At 45.0% G+C, this 18,391-nt stretch overlaps 1 protein-coding gene across 2 annotated transcripts in view; it reads left to right on the top strand.

The window, feature by feature from the left end:
• PSEN2 (presenilin 2) overlaps window positions 1-17,191 on the top strand; it is a 29,694-nt gene extending 12,503 nt beyond the window's left edge. For both annotated transcript variants that reach the window (XM_030557375.1, XM_030557377.1), the window contains exons 8-12: window positions 505-603; window positions 4,338-4,415; window positions 8,301-8,423; window positions 10,050-10,168; window positions 15,413-17,191. In XM_030557375.1, the coding sequence (XP_030413235.1) occupies window positions 505-603; window positions 4,338-4,415; window positions 8,301-8,423; window positions 10,050-10,168; window positions 15,413-15,568 (575 nt within the window). In that variant the 3' untranslated portion in view covers window positions 15,569-17,191. The remainder of the gene's footprint in view (window positions 1-504; window positions 604-4,337; window positions 4,416-8,300; window positions 8,424-10,049; window positions 10,169-15,412) is intronic.
• The last annotated feature ends 1,200 nt before the right edge of the window (window positions 17,192-18,391 follow it).

Raw genomic sequence — 18,391 nt, 5'->3', positions numbered from 1 at the left:
ACTGGGGGAAACTTACCCCAGGTGACATTCTAAATAGTTTGGAGCATTGAAGGGGATAAGCTGGCTCACAGGAATGAAATGTACAAATGACATGAACTATATAAAAGACAAAATAATAAGGGTTTTGAAACATGAATAAAATATTCTATGTGTAGTCTGATCCTGTACACCTCAAGTACATTATAGTCTTAATTTAAGGAAATGAAGGCATATTTAAGGGCACTTATAATGTTAGCCAGCACATTTAAAAATCTTAACACTGAACTGGGAGACTGTATTTCAGCACAGGGGATCTTCAAGCAGAGACTAATTAATTATGAGATGGTGTTATGGTAATCTTACCAACTTTACATCATGACTGTTGTGCATAAAATAGCTCTAGATGCCATTTTGAAGAAAGATGGTGCGTGGGGGGGGGGGGGGGGTAAAGAATTGCCCGTTAGATTTGAAATGCACAGAAGATGTGGCTTGAGATCAGAGAATCTGGCCCTTTTCTCTTCACAGATCTGATCGCTGTACTGTGTCCCAGAGGGCCATTGAGAATGCTGGTAGAAACTGCACAGGAGAGAAATGAACCTATATTTCCTGCATTAATATATTCTTGTGAGTAATCACTTCTACATTTGAATGCTAATGTTTTAACTGGATTTATATCAATTCAAGCTTATAGCCACACTGTACCAATGAGCAGCATTTTCCTTAACTACTTGCTCTCAAAACTGCCAGAGTGTTTGTCATCTAAACTAGCATTTATAAAGGTGTTGGCTGATTCAAGTTAACTGGTGATCAACTAACTAAAACGGGGGTAGGCAACCTACGGCACGTGTGCCAAAGGCGGCATGTGAGCTGATTTTCAGTGGCACTCACGCTACCTGAGTCCTGGCCACCGGTCCAGGGGGCTCTGCATTTTAATTTAACTGTAAATGGAGTTTCTTAAACATTTTGAAAACCTTATTTACTTTACATACAACAATAGTTTAGTTATATATTTAAAGACTTATAGAAAGAAACCTTTTAAAAAGGTTAACATGTATTACTGGCACGTGAAACCTTAAATTAGAGTGAATAAGTGAAGACTCGACACACCATTTCTGAAAGATTGCTGAGCCCTGAACTAAAACTAGAATATGGCCACAAACCCTAGTCTAGACGTACCCTTAGAAATTGAGGAGTTTTAAATGCTGATTTACCAGTGTGTGTTACATGGGTTATAGGCCACATCTTTCAAGATACGAATCAGCCTATTGTGGTATTAAACACAAGCTATGTTGGAAGAACATTAAGGCTGCAAAGTCAAGCACTCCTATTTAGGAAACGTCAAAATAAAGGGTACTTGTGTACTTCGCATTATATAGCACTTCTATGTTCAAAGCATACATCCCATTGATTTCAGTTGAAGTTGTGAGGGCTCAACACTTCTGCAAATCGGACTTTAGGGTCTCAAGTTGGGCATGCAGAAAATGATGAATATACCACTTCGCTTTTCACAGGTGGTCACTTGGTTTTAAGTGACTTGCCCAGCATGCTGCAGGCACTCTGTGGCAAAGGCAGGGGTAGAATCTAGTTCTCCAGGGCAGCATTCAACTACCTGAACCGTGAGACTGTCCTTTCCTTTCTCTTCCTGCAATCCCGTGCCTCGTTTACCACATGCCTTCTAACTCTGCAGGAAATGAAGGAGGGGTACTTCAGACAACAGGCTCTTTCACTTTACAACTTTGATTCATCCTTGGTGCACGTCAATCTTGTGCATTGAATGAAGCAGGGTTCCAATAGGTAAAAAGTGATTATGCAATTAAAGACCATATGATGATGTAGCACAAGAGGGTTATGCGGTAAAGTGCTGGAGTGTGTCCATTGTGCATGCAATATTCAGAGACTTCAGCTGCTAACTTGTAAGAAGTCTTCACTGAGCATGTGTAAGCTAAGATTTTTCAGAAGCTTAAAACTTGGCCAAAATTGGGCAGATGTTCACATGAACAGGAAAAGGCACATCCTTAGCACAGGGTGGCCTGTCTGTTAAATTTAAAGTTCATGCTCCAAAGCATGGCAGTACTAGAACTTCTCAGATTTTTTTTTTCATATGAGCGAATAATAATTTTTCCTAGCCGCGTCTTGCAAACAGCTACAATCTTTTGGCTGATACTTTCCAAATAAAATTGAACCAGTGGCATGTGTCCAGTGTGAAATTCAGCTCAAGCCATAATATTTATAAGCAACTGAAAGCAGGGACTTATGGGAGATAGCAGACAACCTTTATAATGGGTGGTGCTACCAGTCTCACTAATAAGATTTCTGTCTTAGAAGGTGGTATGCATGAGAACCAATGTCTCCTTCACAGAATCAGAAGTCCTAGAGAGAAACTTAAATCATCTGATTTGTACTAATATTTTAGCAGGTGACCACAGGATACAAAGGAAACCCATTTATGCCTGCGTTGATTCCCTGCATACAACTTTGACATGGCATCTTTAAGGGTATAGTCTTATTTTATTAGCCAGTACAGGGCAGTAGCTGTTAGAGTAGTCTCCCAGCTACCTTCTTCTTCATGTCCAATGCCTTGGAGAAATTTGGCCTGCATGCCCCAGATGTTGCACTGATATGACCACACCCACACCAAAGAAACCTGTGTGCAACAATCCTGACAACAGAATTACTCTGTAGCATTCCTGCAGTCAGCCTCTGTGCTTTTTCTATCCTGTACGGGTACATCTCTGCCATTATCACGCTAGTATTTGAGCACCTTTCAGCAGTGCAATAAGCAACATCTCAAACATCTGTCATGTGGCTGGTTCTTTCTCATCCTCCCTCCAAGGGAAGAATTGCAGGTGCAGTGTAACTTTTTGTTGTTGGTTGTTACCCATTTTCATAGGGAAGCAGAGGGGAGCTTTCTATTGGTTCAGCATTTTCCCCTGCTTCCCCCCCCCCATTTTAAAAATATATTCTTCAGAAAAGGCACAATTACTTCAAAGGGCTTAGGACCTGTGCTGTTTAATGGTCTCACACCTCAGCTAAGACATTAAACCTGTATAGGAAGGTGTGGGGGTTTTCTTTATCGCTTATTAGCCTACCCAGATTTCCTGGGCTGACAAACCTCTTACCAGGTTCTACCCTAAAAGGGAAGTGAAATGCTTATGAGAATAAATCCCTAAGATAGGGGGCTTATTATGAGAGCAGTGATACTGTGGTACCAGCCATAGCAACAGAAGTTATCTGAATGGCACTGAGTACACAATGAACCTCTCTGGATACAGGATGTTCAGTCTGGCAGGTGGAAATTGACAGGCTAATATAGCTGCTCTTTAATGAAGCCTTTTCCTGGTTCATCCTGCTGCCATGGAGTGATTGGAAAGGACTCCTCTGGGATGTTGTGCTTTTTTTTTTTTTTTTTTTTTAAGCAAGGCTTCTGTTATGCTGTGGGAGGGAGAGAAGCAGTGGGAAAGGTCTGGATAAAGTCTGACTCTCAGCACAGCTAATCAAGAACTTCTTCCATCGGAGAAGGAAAAAAAACACAGACAGTAGCTCAACAAAGTTTATTTAGCCTGACATCCATGTTTCCATTGTAAGACCGCAGTCTGTGGAGGCTTCCTTGCTGCAACTGAGCCTCATATGGAATCACAGTCTTTATATCTGCCTTGGTGTTCTCATAAACCATAAGGAAACCAGAGCCCTAGTGTAAATCTCAAGTAAACTTCTGCCTCTTCTCTGATCTCAAAAGGGTCCCTGCCTTCTTTATTTTAGGGAGTCATCTCAAAAGTAAACCCCAAACCATCCTCTGCCTGCCCTTGGATATTCCCATTTACCTCCCAGGAGGCTTCCAACATCCCCCCTTACAGAAAAACAAGAGGGAAGGGGTGGCCAATCAGAAATAAAAAAACAGAAAAATCCCTCACCACCCTAGGTAGGTGGGTTGCAGCATTCTCTCGTTAACAAAGAATGTTACAGAAAACCTGCCACTATCCCTGCCCTTAGTGGCACTATTTCTTGGGCCACCTCTTTCCTTTAGAAGATCAAGTGAAGGAGATGAAGGGGCCTTAGCTTTCTGAGAGCCATAGAAAACAAAATGGTTTCCTTGCATGCAATAACTTGTGGTCTGAGTACTGACACGTGTAATATGCTGTCTCCATCCCCTCCTATCTTGCCAAGTAAATTACTAGAGAATGGGAATATGCCAACCAACATGTGGGTTTTGAGTGTGTTTCCCCAGGGTGATTGTTTGGTTTCTTTGCCTGCTGTGTAAAATTCAGGATGAAAGTAGAACCACTCAAGTATTGTCCGACTTCCTCTGAACAGTCAGTGACCCTACAATTCTCTAGACATGTAATTTCCTTTCCCTACAGCTGCTATGGTGTGGACAGTAGGAATGGCAAAGCAAGATGCAGCATCAAGGAGCCTTACTCAGCAGACATGGGATTCAGGTCAGTTTTGCTCTTAACAGAGAACTACATACTGTAGTTAGTGTCTTTTGGTTTTCAAATTGAAAATCTGTGGTGCAGTAAGTTTTTAAATTAAACTTTTGTGTGTTTTGCAGTTCACTTCTATTGCATGCTAGGCAGGACTAGTAAAACCTCACTGATTTGTTTTCTCTCTCTCTCTCAAATCCTCACCTGGCTTGTCAATAAAGATTAGCAGAGTGCTGCTGTAGGGAGGTCTGGTGTTAAGGCTTCATCACTTTGGATAAAAGCATTTTCTAATATGTCTTTAAGTGCAGTTAGTAAAACCCCAATTATCTAAATGCTTGGGGTACTTCTGGATTTTTCACATAATAGGGGTTGGATAATTCGTTTGCTTTAGAATGTAAATTTAAAGCAAAACTGCACATCTTAAAAATGAATGAGCTAAACCTGACATCATGAGGTATCTTGGAGCACGAGGGGGTTTTACTATAAATGGTTTTTCCCATTTAATCACTAAAAATAGCTGCTTCTGCTGCACTTCGGAAGCCAGTAGTAGCTCTCTTAAACAGTTTTCTTTTTTTAAGAAAGGAAACAAAACAAATGGACCTTAAGGCTTCATAACTAGGAACACTTTTTTATATTCAGAATAAACCAAGCTAAACTAGATTGGTCAGTGTACTGTAGGCGCTGACTCTGTGAGTGCTCTGTGGCTGGAGCACCCATGGGGAAATATTGGTGGGTGCAGAGCACCCACTGGCAGCTCCCCACCCAGCTTGCCTCTGCCTCCTCCCTGAGTGCACGCCATGCCCACTTTTCCCCCTAGCTCCCAGTTCTTGTGCTGCGACACAGCTGTTTGACACAGCTGGGAGGGAGGGAGGGAGGGGGAAGGAAGGGGAATGTGGTGTGCTTGCGGAAGAGGTGAGGCTGAGGCAGGGATTTGGGGAAGGGGTCCAATAGGGGCAGGGAGGGGGCAGAGTTGCGGTGGGGACTTTGGGGAAGGAGTTGGAATGAGGGTGGGGGTGAAGGATGGGGGGCGTGAGCATCCACCGGTGCTGGGGAAAGTTTGGCTCCTATGCAATGCACTAACTAAAGGTATGTCTACACTACGGGATTATTCTGATTTTACATAAACCGGTTTTATAAAACAGATTGTATAAAGTCGAGTGCACGCGGCTACACTAAGCACATTAATTCGGTGGTGTGCGTCCATGGTCCGAGGCTAGCGTCAATTTCCAGAGCGTTGCACTGTGGGTAGCTATTCCGTAGCTATCCCACAGTTCCCGCAGTCTCCCCCACCCGTTAGAATTCTGGGTTGGAGCCCAGTGGCTGATGGGGCAAAAATCATTGTCGTGGGAGGTTCTGCGTAAATGTCGTCAGTCATTCCTTCCTCCGGGAAAGCAACGGAAGACAATCATTTCGTGCCCTTTTTCCCTGGATTGCCCTGGCAGACGCCATAGCATGGCAACCATGGAGCCCGTTCATCTTTTTTTTTTTTTTTTTTTGTCACCGTATGTGTACTGGATGCCGCGGACAGAGGCGATATTCCAGCGCTACACAGCAGCATTCATTTGCTTTTGCATGATAGCAGAGATGGTTACCAGTCATTCTGTACCGTCTGCTGCCAGTGTAATTTGGCAGTGAGATGACGGTTATCTGTCCTTCTGTGCTGTCTGCTGCTATCATGGGTGCCCCCTGGCTGAGATTGGCCGGGGGCACAAAAGCAAAACTGGGAATGACTCCCCGAGTCAATCCCTCCTTTATGGTTTCTAAAAATAGAGTCAGTCCTGCCTAGAATATGGGGCAAATGTACTAGAGAAGCAGTGTACCAGAGAGTACAGCTGCTCTGTGTCAGATCCCGCAGAAATTATGAGCTACATGCCATTCATGGGGGGGTGCCCCTGCAACAACCCCACCCATTGCTTCCCTCCTCCCCCAACCTTCCTGGGCTACCGTGGCAGTGTCCTCCCCATTTGTGTCATGAAGTAATAAAGAATGCAGGAATAAGAACCACTGAGTTTTTAGTGACATAAAATGAGGGGGAGGCAGCCTCCCAGTGCTATGATAGTCCAGGCAGGACATTAAGCAGTGTGGGGGAGAGGAGCCCAGCATCCCGCTGCTATGATAGTCCAGGTAGGACAGAATCTTTTCTTTTCACCTGAAAGGGAGGGGGCTGATTGAAGCTCAGCCCCCGGTTGCTATGATGAAGACGGCTACCAGCCATTCTGTACCATCTACTGGGAATGACGGAGTCATTCCTATTTTCACCTAGGCGACCCCAGCCAGCCTCACCTGAAGCCAGCCAGGAGCACTCATGGGTTAATAAGGACGGTTACCAGTCCTACTGCACCATCTGCCACTGGGGAGGGGAGAGGAGCGAATACTTCTCTTCACTGCTGCAGCATCGCATCTACCAGCAGCATTCAGTAGACATAGGGTGACATTGAAAGAAGTCAAGAAATGATTTCTTTCCCTTTTCTTTCACGTGGGGGGGTGGGGGCGGAGTAAATTGACGAGCTATTCCCCGAACCACGTTGGACAATGTGTTTGAACCTACAGGCATTGGGAGCTCAGCCAAGAATGCAAATAGTTTTCAGAGACTGCTGGGGACTGTGGGATAGCTGGAGTCCTCAGTACCCCCTCCTTCCCTCTGAGCATCTATTTGAGTCTCTGGCTTCCCATTACCCTTGTCACACAGCACTGTGTAGCTTGTAGATTTTTTTTTCAAACGCTTTGGCATTTTGTCTTCCGTAACGGAGCTTTGATAGAACAGATTTGTCTCCCCATACAGCAATCAGATTCAGTATCTCCCATACGGTCCATGCTGGAGCTCTTTTTGGATTTGGGACTGCATTGCCACCCATGGTGATCAGAGCTCCACGCTGGGCAAACAGGAAATGAAAATCAAAATTTCACGGGGTTTTTCCTGTTTACCTGGCCACTGCATCTGAGCTGAGATTGCTGTCCAGAGCGGTCAGTGGTGCACTGTGGGATACTGCCAGGAGGCGAATACCATTGATTTGTGGCCACACTAACCCTAATCCGATATGGTAATATCGATTTTAGCGCTACTCCTTTCGTCAGGGAGGAGTACAGAAACAGATTTAAAGAGCCCTTTATATCGATATAAAGGGCCTCGTCGTGTGGACGGGTACAGCGTTAAATCGGTTTAACGCAGCTAAAATCTGTTTAAACACGTAGTGTAGACCAGGCCTAAGTGTAGAGCGGCAATCATGCTTTTATGTGGACTAGAAGCAAACTGTCTGGTGATGGGTAATACCAACATTGTAGTCTGCTTGCTTGCATTTGCAGCAACATGTTTAACAGTAATTGGGGGAGGGGGATCTCTAAACATTCCCGTTATATCACATACAGGGGAATGTGTTCAAACCATTTTACTTCAGCAAGGCAGGTTATTGTATGTTTAAAAGAAAAATGCTATATGAAAAGTGTAACAGACCTTGATGGAATCTGTAATCTTTACAGGCTAGTCAACTTCACTGCTGGATCAGTCTGGGTGATGTGCTGGAAAGATTTTTGTTGACTTCAGTGCATGCTGGATTGGGCACCATCATGTTAAAGACAAGAGAGGCATATGTCTGGGCAAGCTTAGTGTGGCCCTCGAATTCTGAATGAATAGCTAAAGGGGCCCCTGGGTATGATGGCGTCTTTACTATTTCTGATGATACTGTAGGGGCATGCACTCTTGACACAGCCGTTTAGAATCTGTATTTTATCCAGTCCTAAGGAACACTACAGTCTGTGTACATTGAGACTTCACCCACTCATCCTTGGTTTGGTATGGAGAAGCCACTTCCTAAGGGCTGCTTACTTCATGTTTCTCAAAACATGTTAATGTAGATACCTTCATTTTGTCTCTTCTTTGGTGCCTTTTTTGGCTGAACCCAGCTGAAGACGTGAGAGAGATCCATGACAATTCTGCATATGTGGAATCCGAAATCTCTGAGGCCAGGAGTCCAGCACCAACCCATCCAACCACTTCCTTATTAGAGGATCTGGAAGAGGAGGAAAGTAAGGCAAATGAGTTTCTTGAAAACTTGCTTTTAAATGGCATCCTGCTGTACACAGTAATAGTCAGATTCTCCCGCTCCTACTCACATTGGGAGCACCTTGCTCTCGGAGTAGTTCTATTGTAACTAATGGGACTATCTGAACAGTAAGATACTTTTCTGACTTGCATTCAGTCATATCAGAATCTGACCCAAAATGATTTTCATGCTGCAATACCTATTCTAAGCATACTTAGAACAGGAGGCTCTTATACCTAAGGGCTGGTCTTCACACAGTTGGGTTTATTTATTTATTTAATTTTGGTACCAATTTAACGATAGCCGTTTAGAAATTGATGTAACTCTATTTCTTTCTAAATGGATAGAGTTGTCAGGAGAACACCCCTCCCGCCCCCAGGGTGGATGCAGTTATAATTAAGGCTGTTTTAGTCATGGGTATTTTTAGTAGAAGTCATGGACAGGTCACGGGCTGTGAATTTTTGTTTGCTGCCCGTGACTTCTACTATATACCCCTAACTAAAACTTGGGCCAGGGGCTCTGCGGTGCTCAGAGGTGGGTGGGTGTGGGGGGGGGGGGAAGGGGGGGTGTTGGCAGGGCTGGCAGGCTCCCTACCTGGCTCCGACCAGCACATCCCTGTAGCCCTGGGGGAGCAGCAGCCAGGGGGGCTCTGTGCACTACGCCTACCACAAGCACCACCCTCGGGGCTCACATTGGCCAGGAACCACAGCCAATGAGAGCTGCGGGGATGGGGCCTGCAGGCACAGGCAGCATGCTGAGTGCTGCCTCCCGGCTGTTCCACCTAAGAGCTGCAGGGGCATGCTGGTGGGAGCCAGGGAGCCTCCTCTTCCCCTATCCACCCCAGGTAAGCACCACCATGCACCCCTGCCCCAGCCCTGAGCTCTCTCCCACACACCCAAACTGCTGCTGGGCTGCCCATGAGCCAGCAACAGCCGCTGCCAAATCATGGAGGTCATGTAATCCATCATCTCCGTGACAGACATTCAGCCTTAATTATAATTGGTATAAGGGCATTTAAAGTCTGGTAATCATAAACTATGCTGATTTAAGCACTTTTATCCTAATATAACTGCCTGTGCTAAGGAGTTGGACCCATTTTAACTATATCTGTGTCTAATCCAGTATAAACTGGTACAAAATCTATATGTAGAGCAGCCCTTACCGTGCAAATGTTTACTATTTTAATGGTGCCCATTGAGCTTGAGAAAGTGTCATGTTGTGTGGCATCCAACAGGCCAAACAATAGTAACGCTGGGGCAGGTTGGAGATTAGGTTTGCCAAGGGTGGGAGAAGGAGAGGAAATTCTTTCCAGTTGAAATCTTCCAACCAGGCCTAGGTAGTTTTGACAGAAGAAATGTCCTGGAGTTTTGTGCCTCTTTAGAGGAAAGTCCATTGGCTTCTGTGAAGTGAAAAAGTAGGTCGTCGATACAGGAAGGATCCAAATAACTGTGCCATGGAACACTTTAATGTTGTCAGCCTGGTGGTCTGAGTTGTTAGTCAAGAATAGAAATTTTGACCAGTTTTGCTGGAGGAGGGAGAAGGGATGAGTGTAAAGCAAGGAAAACAAAGAGAAACAGGAGCATTGATGTGAATTTTTCACTTTTAACAGGAGGTGTCAAGCTGGGCCTTGGAGACTTCATATTTTATAGTGTGCTTGTAGGGAAAGCAGCTGCCACTGCTAGCGGAGACTGGAATACAACACTGGCCTGTTTTGTAGCCATCCTTATAGTAAGTAAAACTGTACAAGTGGTGTTTATATTTAAAACAAAAAAAACTTTGTGGCATTGTAACATTGATGGACATATCAGTAACTGGTCACTGTTAAATATTTACTGCTGTGTAATATAGGGAGAAACCCACACGTGAATCTAACCATCATACTGTATGTAAAGGTGATCAGCATAGTCAGGCACTCTGATATCTAGGACAAGAATGTAATAGACTCTGGACTTTGCCTCCTGGGCAAAAAAAATCCTTAAGGAACAAATAAGGCTTAGTTTAACTAGAACCGTTACAGCAGCGTAGCTGTGCCTCTGTAGCAGAGTTGGGCAAACTATGGCCCACGGGCCTGTTGTGCCCAGCCCCTCTCCCGCAATCCCCCCCGCCCTCAAGCAGCCTCAGCATGCCACGCCACCAGCGCTCTGGCCCGCTGCTCCTGCTGGGCAGCTCAGGTGGTGAGGCTGTGAGCTGCTGCTCTGAGAAGCATGGTAAGGGAACAGGGCAGTTGGATAAGGGGCAGGGGGTCCTGGGGCAGTCAGGGGACAGGGAGCAAGGTGGGGTTTGAGTAGGGGGTGGAGTCCTGGGGGGGGGGCTGTTGGGGAAGGAGTGTGGATAGGGGTTGGGCAGACAGGGAGCAGGGGGGATTGGATAAGGGGCAGGGTCCTGGAGGTGGTTAGGGGTGGGGATGTGGATGGGGTTGGGGTGGTCAGGGAGCAGGGGGAGGCTGAATGGGGTGGAGGTTCTGGGAGGGGGCAGGGAACTGGAAACAGGAGGGTTGGATAGGTGTGGGAATCCTGGGGGGGGACATGTCAGGGGGTGGGGAGCAAGAGGGGTTGGCTATGGGAGGCGGTCCTGGGGGGTGGTCAGAAGAAAAGGAGCAGGGGGAGTTGGATGGGTTGAGGGTTCTGAGGGGGGTAGTCAGGGAGCAGGGGCCTGGCTGTTTGGGGAGGCACAATCTTCCATACCCAGCCCTCCATACAGTTTTGCAACCTTGATGTGGCTCTAAGGCCAAAAAGTTTGCCCACCTCTGCTCTATGGTGTCTGGCAAAGATGCTCTAAGACTATAGGAGAGAGCTCTCTCGTTGACTTGGTTACTCCACTTCTGTGAGAGGTGGTAGCTCTGTTGGCAGACAAAGTCCACCAGCCAACATAGCGTTGTTTACACTGGTACTTAATTTGGTGTAATTTACATTGCTCAGGGGTGTGGATTATAAATGGTAGTGTAGACAAGCCTTAAGCTCCATGCAGAAGCTGATGTGGACATCATGGAGCAGTGGAACAAGGATCTGGGGAAAGCAGTTAACACCAGCAGTTCAATTCTGCTTCAGTGGCTAGAGATCAGGGACTTATCACAATTAAGAGCGAGTACTGAGATCTCTGGGCTTGATTGGGTCAAACAATCTGCCTATGGAAACAGGAGCTGCTTCATGAAGATAGAAGAGGTTTGTGCTTCTCTCTTGTATTAGTAACCCCTGACAAAGCTCATCAACTTGTCAAGATAAAGAATCCTCATCAGTTTCAGGCTTTCAGACAGAAGTGTGTTCTGTTCCAGTGTTTGCTGGGAAGCAACAGAAATGCTGGAGACTAACTCCTCTGAAACAGTCTTCTTCATATGCACTGACCCTGTGGGTGCTCTGCACCCACCAGCAGTCAAGCTCCCTGCCTCTTCCCCTGAGCATGCTGGGTCCCTGCTTCTCCTCCCAGTGCTTGCTGCCATAAAACAGCTGTTTTGTGGCATAACAAGCTGTGGGAGGGATGGGGGAGGAGTGGGAACACAGTGCACTCAATGGAGGAAGTAGGGAAGAGGTGGGGCTGGGGCAGGAATTTGGGGAAGGAGTCCAATGGGGCAGGGAGGGGGTGGAGTTGGGGCAAGGACTTTAGGGAAGGAGTTGGAATGGGGGCAAGGCTGGGGTGGAAGGGGAGGAGTCGAGCACCCACTGGCACCAGGAGAAGTTGGCACCTATGGTCCTCTTCATTGTGAAGAAATTACCATGTTGTAGCTGTCATAGAAATCTACGAGCTTCAAGGTCCATGTAGACAGGACAACTCACCCCCGCAGCACCTCCTGCTGGTTACCCCTGGGAATTAGCTCGGTTCCAGCTCCAGAGCACCCTCTGCAGGCTGGTGATCCACCTGTCCTCTGGCTGTGTGTCCCTCCCTGGACCCGGTGCCCTTTGACATGGAGTGCTGCCCCCAAGCAGTCATCCCTTTCTCTGAGGGTTTCCCCTTCCTGAGGGACCCCCACCCTCTATCCCTACTTTGCCTCAGTATAGGCTACTGCCCAGTCTCCACCTAGCCCCTGTTCACTGGGGCAGACTGCAGTATCAGCCACTCATCATAGACAAAGGGGTTTGGACCTGCTGCCTTTGCCTACCCCTGGGTTGCTCCCTGCAAGCCCCCAGTACCTCTTGGCCTAATGCTAGGCAGCAGCCTGGGGCTTTCCAGGCAGGAGCTCCCCAGCCCTGCTCCACTCAAGGTACCTTGTCTAGCTCCCTGCAGCCAGGCCCTTCTCCCTCTCCAGCCAGAGAGAGAGACTCTGCTTGTAGCTCCCCTGGCCTTCTTATGAGGACCTGTTGCTCAGTTTGGGGCGTGGCCCCAGCTGCAGCCACTTCCCCAATCAGGCCAGCCTAAAGGCTGCTTTCTCCAGCCACAGCCCCTTCTCAGGGCTGTTTTTAACCCCTTCAGGGCAGGAGCAGAGGTCCACCCTGCTACAGTCCTGTTTCTCTGACTTTCCAGCTCCAGAATGGTCTGTGTTGTAGTGCTCAGCCATCCTCGTACAGACCTGCAGAAAGCACATGCAGAAAGAAACGATGTCCATTGAGAAGAGTGTAGGGCCAGCCCTGATGTATTTTTGTCCAAAGACCGTAAAGAGCCTGTGCTATCCATAAAGAAGTGGAAGGGATATGGGGATTCATGTGGCTGTAGTAGTGGCCTTAAACTGCCAGTTGCCTTAGATAAAGGAGAATTTTAGTTTCATAATGTCATTATTTTAAGTAACCAAATTCTCTCTTATATCTGAAGCTCCCAAGCAATCTAAATCTAAATTCTGCAATAAAGCTCTCCCTGGTTTCTGTAGCTCTTTGGCATCAATATAGGAATCCCAGTGTGGCAGTCTCTTATCTCCATTTTTAACACACTTTGGCAGTGTGACACAACTATATTGCATAAGTCATTGGGGGAAGCTGGAGGTTTTGGCAGCTGGATTGAGGGTGGGGAGACGCTTTAGGCTAGAATTTTCAGAGGAACTTAAGAGGGTACACCCATTTGAGAGTGCTAAGTCTTGGTGCTTTGGTACCTAGGAAGATGTTGAGTTGACTGGAGACTATAAAAGCACAGTACTGACAATTGCATTAGCTGGATGTTTCTGCCAAAAAGATCAGTGGTGAAGTAACTAACAATGGTAACATTTAAATTTATCTTGAGGTTTCAGAGGGAACTACCCCATTCATCTCCATCTGGCATGCCAGCCACCTCATAGCTATTGTTTGCTTCAGACTGCCTGTGGGTCAGGAAGAAAACAGTGAATCAATTACACTTTTTTTTTTTTTACTTTCTTCACAACCATGATAGTTAAAATCATATTTTTGTCGCACTATTCATCTGTACCCTGCCCAAGCTGGGAAAGCTAATGATCCAACCAGCAGACCAAATTCAGTAATGTATCCTGGTCACGTGCATGTTGTGCATATGCTAAGAAGCAGTACAAAATTAAAGCTTTGATGCTGGGCTGCATTTCTACAGCGAGGGGTTGATTTTGTGCCCCAGCTTGAGGCATGGGTTGCTGAGGCTTGCAGTGGTGTCTTACTTGTCTCCACTCCACTAGTTCTCATTTAAAACCTAAATCTTCCCCTCAGCTCTGCTTCATGTTACTGAAGTGAAGTTTCAGACTTGGGGGAGGCAGTGGAAATTTCACTCCACCCATCGCTATATAGTGAGGTGAAATTGTCCTTGCACAGGAGTGGACTTCCCCCAAAGAGCCTGCCATGTGAATGGGCAGGTTTGGAGCTTTCTTCACTTAGCGATGCTGGTGGTGAACGTGCCTATTGTAGTTTCAAAGTACTTAGGTATCTTTTTTTTTGATTAAAAGGCATATATAAACAAGGGTTGTGGAACCTGTGGTTTTCCTCAGATAAACAGGCTAGGTATGAACAGCTAGTCTTAACAGAAGATTTTTGCTTATAAAAGCCAGTAGAAATCTATTGACTTGTGCACTGCTCTGTCTTCTGGAAAAATTGGTTCATTTCCTAGTCCCAGTGTCTTGCTCTACATGTATGGAGGAGCTGTGTTGCAGAGGCAGTGTGTGCATGGCTCACTCAGCCATTCTTTGCGGAAGGGGTTTGAGAAAAATTTCCTTGATAAGAGGTCCCTGGAGGGGAGAGAGTGCAACACTGAATGACTGACTTGAATTAGGTTCTAATCAGCCTTAAAATTTAGCGATCTTGATTGAAAAAAGGGCTGGATCTGCTTATCACTGGCCATTGGATGTTCCCCGAAGTTGAAGGGAAACCTGACATCTTACTGTTGATAATTCTTTAAAGAAAAGAATTCAGACAATTGAATTATATGCCAAGAAAACAATACCCAGATGTTCGTGCACACTTTCTTTCCCTCTCTCTCTCAAAAACCTCCCAAAACTACAACTTTGGGATCTGATGAAGATGCTCTAGTTAAAACTGAGACCTTGGCCTGCTTTTCAGCTACCTATAGTGTTTACCCCAGAATAAGGAGAGAACTAGTCAGAGGAACCAGAGTTGGTTTGTTTTTGTTTGTTTTTTTTTCCATAGGCCTTGACAACTGGAAAGATGTTAAATATTTATTATGTGCTAATCTCTGTATGGAAAATGAAGCTTGTGTTTGTAGCTGACTATAATTTGAACGTTTATCTGTTACTGATCAATAAATGCTACATAAAGGTATAGAATGAAGATTTGAAATAATATGTAAATAAATTAACTTTTCAATGTTAGTTGTAGATTAACAAAAACATTTGGTGCCTCTCGCTTATCCTGCCTTCCTGGCTGAGAGCTTGTGATCTAGATTGCTGAGGGAATCCCATGTGTCCTCAAACTGGGTCAGAAAATAGTCTGTCACTGTGTGTGAAGTAGGGGACTACATCATCCTATCCCCTCTAGCCCAGGCAGACTTCCCTTTTCTATGCAGTATATAGTATATTGTTCATGTATTGTGGTGCCTATAATGAAAGCACTTCTTATGTGTAATGTCTTCCTTTGTCTTTGTTCCCCTCTATGGTAGGGTTTATGCCTGACTCTTTTATTGCTGGCTGTGTTCAAGAAAGCATTGCCTGCTCTTCCCATCTCCATCACCTTTGGGTTGGTATTTTACTTCTCAACAGACAACCTGGTGCGACCTTTCATGGACACCCTTGCATCCCACCAATTGTATATTTAAAGGTGAAGACAGATGAGTAAAATTTTTTTTTAAAGCCTTGCTGTGAAGTATGGCATTTTAAATGAGGAAGTTGTATAGTTTTACACTTAGTGCCATATATTTTTAAGAACTTTTTTTACAACTATCATGGGATACTTAATAAAATCTAGTAGCTAACATCCGGGGCTTTTTCAAGGGAGTTAGGCACCCAACTCCTATTGAAATTCACAGGAAGTTGAGTACCTAACTTACTTGGGCTCCTTGAAAACCCAGCTTTGGCGTTGGTGCCTGAGCAGTACTTGAATGCACTTGATATAAATGTCACCTGGGCCCAATTCTGGAAGCTTCACTAAAATCTGGATCTGGCCCTTTGTCTAAAAAAGTTGCTTACTATTACCCTAATGGGATGTGACAAATGAAATCCTGCTTTGTAAAAACATGTCCTTGGGTGGGATCTAAAAGCATGAACCTCTACAGGCTGAGCTAAAAGCTCAAAGACTGTGTACAAACTCATAAACTCCTAAGTGGATGAGCCACTCTAGAAGTGAGAGTTACATTATCCTATCTTTTCCTGGCAGTTAGTGTTAAGAAACATCTTTGTTCACCAATTACAAACCTCAGATGACCCAAAAGGTTGGAAAAATGACAGAACTTCAATTAAACTAGTTGACCTGTAACTTCCTGTGTGTATTCTTGGTCTGATTCCTGTGTGTAATGTAATCAGTATAGGGAGAACTGTTATAAAGAGATTCTTACGCTGACCTAGGCTTAACTTATCTCTTTTTTTTTTTTTTGTATTGGTTTAAATACTTTTTATGACAAGCTTAGAAAAACTATATAAATATTTAATGTAAGAGTGACTATTTTGGAAATACACTGCTACAGTTTGTATCAAAATGTGGATGTGATTTTGATCTTCAGTCTGTTAATCTAAATAAGGCATGACTGAAGTTGAATAAACAAGGCTAACATGACCCCATTTAAAACTATAGCGCTTGTTGCTAGCTAACATCACATGTCTGACTCAAGCTTCCTGTTAGATGTGTTAACCATTCTGTTTTTCAGTGTGTGTTTCTTCCAAAAGTCCATTTCTAAGTAATATAACTCCTTTGATTTTAGCTTGTGTCAAATGCATAAACAAGCTCTTATTTGTCATCAACAGTTAATCAATGTGCAAAATATAGTATTGTGAAAGGCTTGTGTGAACGAATGTGATATGATCCACAGGAGTAAAAATTAATGTCTGCAGATATTCTCTTTAGAAGAGGCACTGGATAATTTATTTTTAAAATTGTTTTTCCAATAGACTTGTTAAATCTAACCTACTTTGATATTTAAAAGGATGCTTATTTAATATCAATAATATTAATAAAGATTCATTCAAATAGTTTAAACAGTTTTAATGTGGGTGTTTCTAGGGATTTTATGCATCTCAACCTGGTTAAACAACTCAGTTCTGCTTTTTGAGTCTGTGTTGCTGTCATTTTTCTCACTACTGCTCTGTGTTACAAATGCTACAGCAGAGTAGTTGTTACTAAAAGCTGTTTCCATGAGAATCTAAAAATAATGAGCATACTTCTGTTTGGTTTTAAGGTTTGTAAGTGTTTTTGGTCTTTTAATAAAATCTCTAAATTTTGGGCCAGATTTGAATGTGATCACATCTAATTTTAACTTGATGAATTTTTTCCCTCAGATAAGTGTGGAGTGGGTGTCAGATCTTTATATGCATGTAGCCTGCAGGATTGTCTTCATTGTATTTGTGGCCTATGTATGTGAGAACAGACGTATTTTAGGCAATCTGAAATTGTAAATGAAGGAACGAAGGGGTAACTCATCTAGGGTAAATAGACATAACTCCACTGAGGCTGATGGAGCTGTACTGGTTATATCTAGGGCCGGCCAGAGAATTCAGGGGGCCTGGGGCAAAGCAATTTCGGGGGCCCCTTCCATTTAAAAAAAAGCTGCAATACTATATTTTTTACATTTCCAAATACATGATACTAACAAGTGAAATACAGTCAATAATTAATTTTTAATTTGAAAATACACAAAATACATTATTTAAAAACATTAAATGCTTTAATGGTATGTATACATTTGCAGTTACATAACGGGCTGTCGCTGGGTAATGGTTGGTGCCAATGGGCTGTCGCTGCCTGGGGGTGGCACTGCTGTTGCCCAAGGCTGGGTAGGGAACTAGGGGGTGTCTGGCTCAGAGGGGCTGGGCTCAGAGCTGGGGGTCAGGGCTGTGGGGGGTGGGGTTAGGGTGGTGTCCGGCTCAGAGGAGCTGGGCTTGGAGTGGGGGGTTAGGGGCGGTGTCCAGCTCAAAGGTGCTTACCATGCTGCTTACTTTTCCCTTTCTCGGATCTTCAGCATGCTGCATCCAGAAGTGGCCTGGGACAGAACTTAAGCTCCTGCCATTTGACTGCAGCTTGCAGCCCCGCCCCCTTACCATATGACTCCAAGTGGGAGAAGCTCAGGCCCCAGCAGAGCCACGCCGCTTTAGCCCTGTCAGGACCACTCCTGGAAGCGGTGCGCTGAGGTGCTGGGGGATGGGGGAAGGCAGAGGCGGGGGGAGCCTCTGACATTCTTGTGGGGGCCCGTGTGGGACCCGGGGCAAATTGCCCCACTTGCCACCCCCCTGGGTGGCCCTGGGTATATGAGCTGAGGATCTAGCCTTGAATGAGCACCTCTGCATAAAATGTAATATAATTAAAAGGCAACTTTTAACAGACTGCTTAGTTGCGCTGACAATATCCTCGAGGTGGGGTGGTGGAGTATACTGTATGTCTACACTAGAAGTGGGTTTAACTGTGCAAAAGTTTATATATAAACTTATGTGTA

This window comes from Gopherus evgoodei, chromosome 3, assembly GCF_007399415.2.
Source record: "Gopherus evgoodei ecotype Sinaloan lineage chromosome 3, rGopEvg1_v1.p, whole genome shotgun sequence".
NCBI lineage: Eukaryota > Metazoa > Chordata > Testudines > Testudinidae > Gopherus > Gopherus evgoodei.
The sequence above is the reverse complement of the archived record's forward strand: the minus strand, read 5'-3'. Positions and strand labels throughout refer to the sequence as shown.